Raw genomic sequence first — 7,305 nt, forward strand, 5'->3', positions numbered from 1 at the left:
AGTCTGGTGCCTTGCTGCTGCCTCTCTACAACCCCAGTGAGAGACTTGTCGTGCCCCTTGCTTAGGAACGCTGAGGCAAAGAACTCATTGAGGAGTTCAGCCTTGTCCCCCCTGTCTGTCACCAATTGCTTCTGCCTATTTAGCAGGGGTCATATTCCTCCCTGGGCCTTCCTTTTACTCCCTATATATCTAAAAAACAATTTCTTGTTGTCCTTTACTTGGGATGCCATCCTCAGCTCCATGGTAGCTTTGGCCCGTCTAACTGCCTCCCTACAAGTGCGAACAGAGGAGGTATATTCCTCTTTGGTGATCTCTCCCTGTTTCCACTTTTTATGTGCTCCTCTTTTGGCCCTTAGGCTGCCCTGGATTTCTCTGGTCAGCCAAGGAAGCCTCCTGGCCCCTTTCCCTCTTTTTCCTCGCATCAGGATTGTCTCAGTTTTGTCCATTTAAAAGCAAGACGATAAAAGCTACCTCTCAAGATGTGTATCAGATTTAATTAACTGTTAACTTTCAAGATCTTAGTTTGACAACCATCCCATAACTACAAGGATAGGGATTGCCTCTGTAACACAGCAGTTCAGTGTATTTTTAAGCCAAGAAGTTCTCCTGAAAGACCTGTGTATGACAAAAGGGCATGTACTCATGAAATCCATTTCTCTTGGGAAAGAATGTTGGCAGACTGAGAGAAACAGGTTTTCTTTTTGCCTGGACAGAAATTCAGTCAAGACCAGGTCAGTCACTCAAAGAAATTCTGCAGTGTCCCTGCTTCTTTGTCACATTTGAAAACAGTGGAACCAGACTAGCTCATAAATATAATTACTGCTTCAGTTGTCTCAGCAGTGTGGATGTAATGTGTTTTCACCAGTGATTGGAGAGCTTTGGAAATTAATAAGAAAACCATGAAGTCACTAATCAGTAACAGAAAACAGGTAGAATTCTGCTTTCAGATCTGGTTTCTAATGCTTTGCTCTTTGGACATGCTGTGAAGGACCACTTTGTATGGAGGGAAAATGTATGTGAACTGAGGTTTGCTACTCAGATCAGAACACTGAATTTTACCCTTCACTTGGAAACTTAAAAAAACACAAATAGATTGAAGTTTAAATTGTAAACCCATGAGCTTAGGATCCTGATTTCCCTGTGACAACTGAGGTCATTAGATATGTCTAAACACCAGTGCAGAGGAAGAGGTATCCTGCCTCTCATTTTCTGATCACTGTAGTAGGAGCCATAAAGAAGTGAAGTGGATTCCATTCCTTCACCCACCTGGCAATCCTCATGAAGGCAGGCTGTGTGTTTGGTGAGGGGGTTGTTACAGAGGGGAAGAGAATGTTCTGCTGTGGATCTTCAAGTATGACAGGAAATAAGGAAACCCAGAACTCAGGTCTTAGCAAGTAGATGAAGGGCTGGTGGTTGGGTATTTTCTTTTGAGATGTCATTACTCTTCATTCCTTCCCCACACAGCCCAGATCCTGGCTCTGTCCAGGGTGAATGAGCAGTTTATCTGTAGCTTTAAATAATTTCCAGTTGTGTCCTTTCATCAGCTTTCCTATTTCCATGAAAGGATCAGAAAATAACCCACTTATCTTGCCCAGATTTCTTCCTAGCTTACATCCCTGTACTTGGCCTTGGTGAGGCCGCAGCTAGAGTACTGCATCCAATTCTGGGCTCTGGAATTCAAGAAGGATGTTGAGAAGTTTGAGAGAGTCCAGAGGAGAGCCACATGCATGATCAGAGGGCAAGATAATAGGCCTTATGAAGAGAAGCTGAGAGCCATGGGACTCTTCAGCCTGGAAAAGTGGAGGCTCAGGGGGGACCTGGTGGCTGCCTATAAGTAAACAAGGGGTGTTCGTCAGGATCTGGGAGAATGTCTCTTCACCAGAGTGCCCCAAGGAAAAACAAGGACCAACGGTCATAAACTCCTACAAGTCCATTTTAGGCTGGACATAAGAAAACATTTCATTACCGTCCAAGCCCCCAAGACCTGGAATAGACTCCCTCCAGATGTGGTGCAGGCATCTACTCTGGACTCATTCAAGAAACACTTGGATGCTTATCTTGCTGGGGTCCTTTGACCCTAGATGACTTCCTGCCCCTGGGGCAGAGGGCTGGACTTGATGATCCTTGAGGTCCCTTACAGCCCTAATGTCTATGAATCTATGAATCCCCACAAAGTGAATGGTCCATATCTGGGTTCTGTGGTTTTCAGTGAGATCCACTCCCATGGTATCCACCTTTACATGTGTGTAGATTTCAGAGTACATAAGAATACAGATTTGGCAGAATTATCTGTTGTGTTAGTTTCCATTGGGAAGGTGTTCAGGCACAGATCTCCAGCTGATAACAATTTTGATGGTTATACAACACTGTGATTCAGTGGTGCTGTGATGTTACACCAGCTGAAAATCTGTCCTAGAGCTTGGCTGGAGCCAGCTGCTGCCTTTCATTCTCCTTCCCTAGAGTCTCCCGACTCTGTCCTAGCCAGGCATGTTTATATGGAAGGGTTCCTTCAGCTCAGTAGAAGCAGGAAACACCATAGAACCACTGTTTGGTTCCACCTGCTGCTGTAGGGACATACCTCTCCTCTTAACCCTGCCTGAGCAGTACAGCAGTGAGAGCATCTGATCATGAATGTATTGTTTTATGCCGGCATCCAGGCAGTGTCCACTCAGAAGAAAGATCAAGACCAGGATTCCAAACCCAGAAATTAGGCAGTGAAGCTGCCCTGAGAGTTCTCTCTGTGGCTGCTCTCAAGCAAGCCAAAGAGATCTCAAGAGCAGCAGCAAAGGCTGTTGTATGTATGGCCATTACACCATCAAGCTGGTTGTTTGGCAGGTTAGCTCCCTGGTTAGGTAACCAGCTGTGTTGGATCAGGAGCTGCCTCACATGGGGGGAGCCCCTTTGAGAAACAGATGTTACCTTGATAAACATGGAATGGGACCAAGGGATAGGACTGATTAGTTATCAGTCATCTAGGGAGAATATAGACTTGAAAAGAGGCCTTGAATAGAATGAGTGAGCCTGGAAAGAGGGCGCACTGCTTTAGTCACACATATGTTTATCTTTCACAGAAGAGCTGCCTTCTGCTTATTCTCCTGAGGCTGGCAAGGCACCACCAGTTCTGGCATTAAGTTTGAGAGGGCCGAAAGCACGACACACCTTACAGGATATTGTAGGGCCTTCTGATCCACAGCTGGCCCGTGTGACTGACTGCAGCTCCATCAGTGCCCTGTATTGTAGGAGCCGAGCTGAGCCTCTCGTCTACCTGCCCCGCACAGACAGCCGTGTCAACAGGGAGCTGTGCCTTTGGTTTGGAGGAAGAGTATATTCTGACACAGCACTTCATGTTGGTGTCCAGAATCCTGCCTGCAAATATAACAGATCAAGGTGACAAATCTATATGATGTATTTCTAAGATCCTCTGATTTTAACAGGAGGGGTAGGGAGCAGGCAAAGAGCTAGATAGTCACTGTTCCCACAGGAAGGGGTGTGGCTACGTGCAATGTGGTATTGAAGCACCAGTCTACTTCTGCACTGTTAATGGGGTACTATTAATGTCTGCAAAGCCAATTCCTCTAGTCAGCTGTCTCAATGCTGCTGCTCCCCCACCCCACCACCCCACCCCCAACTGAGAAGACTACGTGAAAAAGAAAGGTGGCTAGAAAGACTTATCACCCTGGTGATCACTGTGGGGGGAAACATGACAGTGGGCACAGGATTTACCAGGGGTGATTGTGACAGGGGGATTCTAGCCCCTGTTACTTTAAGGGAGAGAAAGCGCTGCAATCAGTGGGTTGCTAGAGCAGGGCTAACTGCCAGACGGTAAGCAGCTGAGGCAGCAGAAAGACAGGAGTCTACAGATAACTACTTGGGAGCAAGTTGCACCACAGTAGTGCACAGCTCCAGATAAGTATGTAAGTAAGGACTGCAGTGTAGGAAGGGCAGGTTGATTAAGGTGAAGGAAAAACCCCTGTCCTGGGTTGGACACATGTGACCAGAGGCGGTGGTGCTCCTGGGCAATATAAGCTAAGACCCTGAACTAGAGCCTCAGTTTGGCCCTCGCCTCTGTGGGGAGAAGAGTTTTTGCTAAAATGAAAGCTGCAGACATAGGAGGGTACCCTGGAGGTTGGGCAAGAAACAGCATATAGGGAAAGGGTTTTGCAGAAATGGAGAGACCCAAGGTGGACCTTGAGATTAGTGCATCTGTGTTTGTATTTGTTTAACTGGATTGTGGCTACAGGAATGGTGGAGGCCAGGGTGGGGTTCCTGGGAGGCAATCCTGGAATCAGGGGTTCCTGGGAGCAGGGGTTCCCAAAGTTTTTATGCCGTTGCCTGGCAAACCGCAGCCCAGAAGTGGCCACAGCCCAGCAAACCACAGCCCAGCAGTCACAGCTGACCGTGGCTGGAATTTGTGGCTGGCAAACAGGTAAGGATACCTCTACCCCTCAGGCGGGAGAGCAGGGCAAACCCTGAGCTGCTGTGGGCCCTGCAGAAGAAGCCATGGCCTATTCAACCCGCTTTTGGGGGGCGGGAGGGGGGGAGGGGCACAGTTTGCCAGTCCATGGCCACTTCCAGTCTGGCAGCCAACCATGCTGCAGACCAGCAGTTGACCCGCTGTGGCCCAGCACTGGGCCGCGGCCCAGGGATTGAGAACCCCTGCTATAGAAGTATATACCAGGATGCAGCCCTGCAGGGGCCTGTGGGATGAGTAAATAGAAACCTAGCAGTTCATAAGTTGAAGCAGCCCTGCAAGGGCCTGGGACGTGGTGGATTAGAATGGAGAGACAGCAGCTTTACCAGGGTCTGGGACCTCATGAGCTGGAGCAGCCCTGCCAGGACCAGGTGCCTGGGTGAGTAGATCTGAAGATAGAGTCAGAGGGACTGGTATGTGAAACAGAGTAAGGCCTTTGAGGCATGAATGTGTCTGTGGGGGCGTCTGAAGGTCATGATTACTGCTCTTAAGGTGTAATAAGTGCCAAGAGGCTCTGATTAGGGCTAACAGGGCTGTGATCAGGGTCAATGAAACACAGTTGCCAGGAAGGCACAAAATGTTGGTCATCTGATTTAGAATCTGTTGGCATGAGTAAGATTGGGGCTTGCAATTAAGCAGATTGATTTTACTAGATTTATGCTCTTCCTAGCTCACTCTAGGGCTAGGGACAGACATTCAAAAAGCCTGAGCCTGAATTGATTAAATCTTTGCAGGTTAGCCTAACCTGGCTAGGCTGAACCAGTTTGTAATCGTTTAGGCATCCCCTCTGGATTGAGGAAATTCAGGCACATGCCTGCTGTAGCTCAAGCTAGAAGCCATGGGGCGCTAGAGCAGCCCTCCCTTCCCTTCCATAATGCTGAGTTGAGTGGGGCGTGGCCAGGCCCCAACAAAATGCTCTGATTAGAGCGGGGTTCCGCCCCCACCCCTTGGTAATAGAGCATTTATCGGCTCTGTTATCAGCATTTAACACTCTATCAGAAAACAAAGCCTCTCTCATTAGTTCAAGTTCTTCTTAAACAACTTTTTCCAAGAAAGGGAACATTCCAAGGAGGGGCACCAGGGGGAAATACTGCCAACCTCTGGACCTGTCCTGCTACAGCAGGGGTGGGCAAAATATGGCCTGTGGGCTGGATCTGGCCTACCAGGCTATTCTATCCAGCTCATGGGGCCCCTAAAAAATTTAGAAAGTATTTATCTGTTCCTGACTGCCTGTCAAAGATGACAGGAGCCAGGGACAGTAGGACCCAGGGGGAGCCATCAGCAGCCCAGCCCCATCCCACCCCACCTCACCCCCAGCTATTTCCCTGCTTTTCTGCCCCAGCACTGCTGGAGAACCATGTGGTTCCCAGCTGCATTGCCAGACCCAGGAGCATGGGGCTGCACCAGTATGCAGGTGTGTGTGTGTGTGTGTGTGTGTGTGTGTGTGTGGGGAACATGATGAAGAGAGGCCAAAAATAGGGCAGACAGAAGGGGACAGACAGCGCACATAGTAGGGCAGATGATGGGGGAGCAATAATGGGCAGAGGGAAGGGCTCTGTGTGTATATTTTCATAGGGTGAGTCCCACATGCACACCCCACCATACACATGCACCCACATCCCCCCTCTCACTGCCATCTACTCAGACCCCCTCACACACCCCAGCCACCCTAATCCCACTCACAGCCACCCACAAACCCCATACCCACCCACACACCACATATCCACACACACCCACATGTTCCCTCACCCCACACCCACATCCTCCCACACCTATCCACCCCAACAGACACACCCACACCCTCCCCCACACCCCACATACACACATTCACTGCCATCTACTCAGACCCCCTCACACACCCCAGCCACCCTAATCCCACTCACAGCCACCCACAAACCCCATACCCACCCACACACCACATATCCACACACACCCACATGTTCCCTCACCCCACACCCACATCCTCCCACACCTATCCACCCCAACAGACACACCCACACCCTCCCCCACACCCCACATACACACATCCCTGCACAAAACTATACCCACCTGCCCCACAATGTACAAGAATAAGACTTCATTGTAAGCTATTATACACAATCACCTCTATGTACACTACACAAACACATGTAAACCGGGACAAAAATATTTTTTGAAATCAAAATAATGAATGTTGTTGATGTTCCCTCTTCAGAATATAATTTGATATTTTTCTGGTTCCAAGATTTCATAGATTCCATAGATTTCATAGACATTAGGGCTGGAAGGGACCTTGGAAGATCATCAAGTCCAGCCCCCTGCCCCAGGGGTAGGAAGTCAGCAGAGATCATAGGATCCCAACAAGATAGACATCCAAATGTCTCTTGAAGGTGTTCAAAGTAGGTGCTTGAACCACCTCCGGTGGCAGGCTATTCCAAACCTTGGGGACTTGGACAGTAAAGAAGTTCTTCCTTATGTCCAGCCAGAAATGGTCATGGAGGAGTTTGTGACTGTTCGACCTTGTCATCCCTTGGGGCGCTCTGGTGAACAGATGTTCCCTCACATCTTGGTGAGCACCCCTGATAAACTTGTAGATGGCCACCAGATCACCCCTGAGCCTGTGTTTTTTCAGGCTGAAGAATCCCATGGCTATCAGTCTCTCTTCATAAGGTCTCTTTTCCTGACCTCTGATCATGTGCGTGGTTCTCCTCTGCACCCTCTCAAGCTTCTCCACATCCTTTTTGAACTGTGGAGCCCAAAACTGGATGCAGTACTCCAGCTGCGGCCTCACTAAGGCCGAGTACAATGGGAGAATGACATCCTGGGATTTGCTTGAGAAGCACCTGTGGATGCAA

General features: G+C 49.0%; 1 protein-coding gene across 1 annotated transcript in view; it reads left to right on the forward strand.

The window, feature by feature from the left end:
• Window positions 1-7,305, forward strand: part of LOC102376269 — a gene marked incomplete at its 3' end in the record, with an annotated part of 25,474 nt that overhangs the window by 6,127 nt on the left and 12,042 nt on the right. Inside the window, exon 3 of the mRNA XM_006039143.3 lies at window positions 3,072-3,387. Coding sequence (XP_006039205.2) covers window positions 3,072-3,387 — 316 coding nt within the window. The remainder of the gene's footprint in view (window positions 1-3,071; window positions 3,388-7,305) is intronic.

The sequence above is a fragment of the Alligator sinensis genome, unplaced genomic scaffold (assembly GCF_000455745.1).
Source record: "Alligator sinensis unplaced genomic scaffold, ASM45574v1 scaffold1098_2, whole genome shotgun sequence".
NCBI classification, from domain to species: Eukaryota; Metazoa; Chordata; order Crocodylia; family Alligatoridae; genus Alligator; species Alligator sinensis.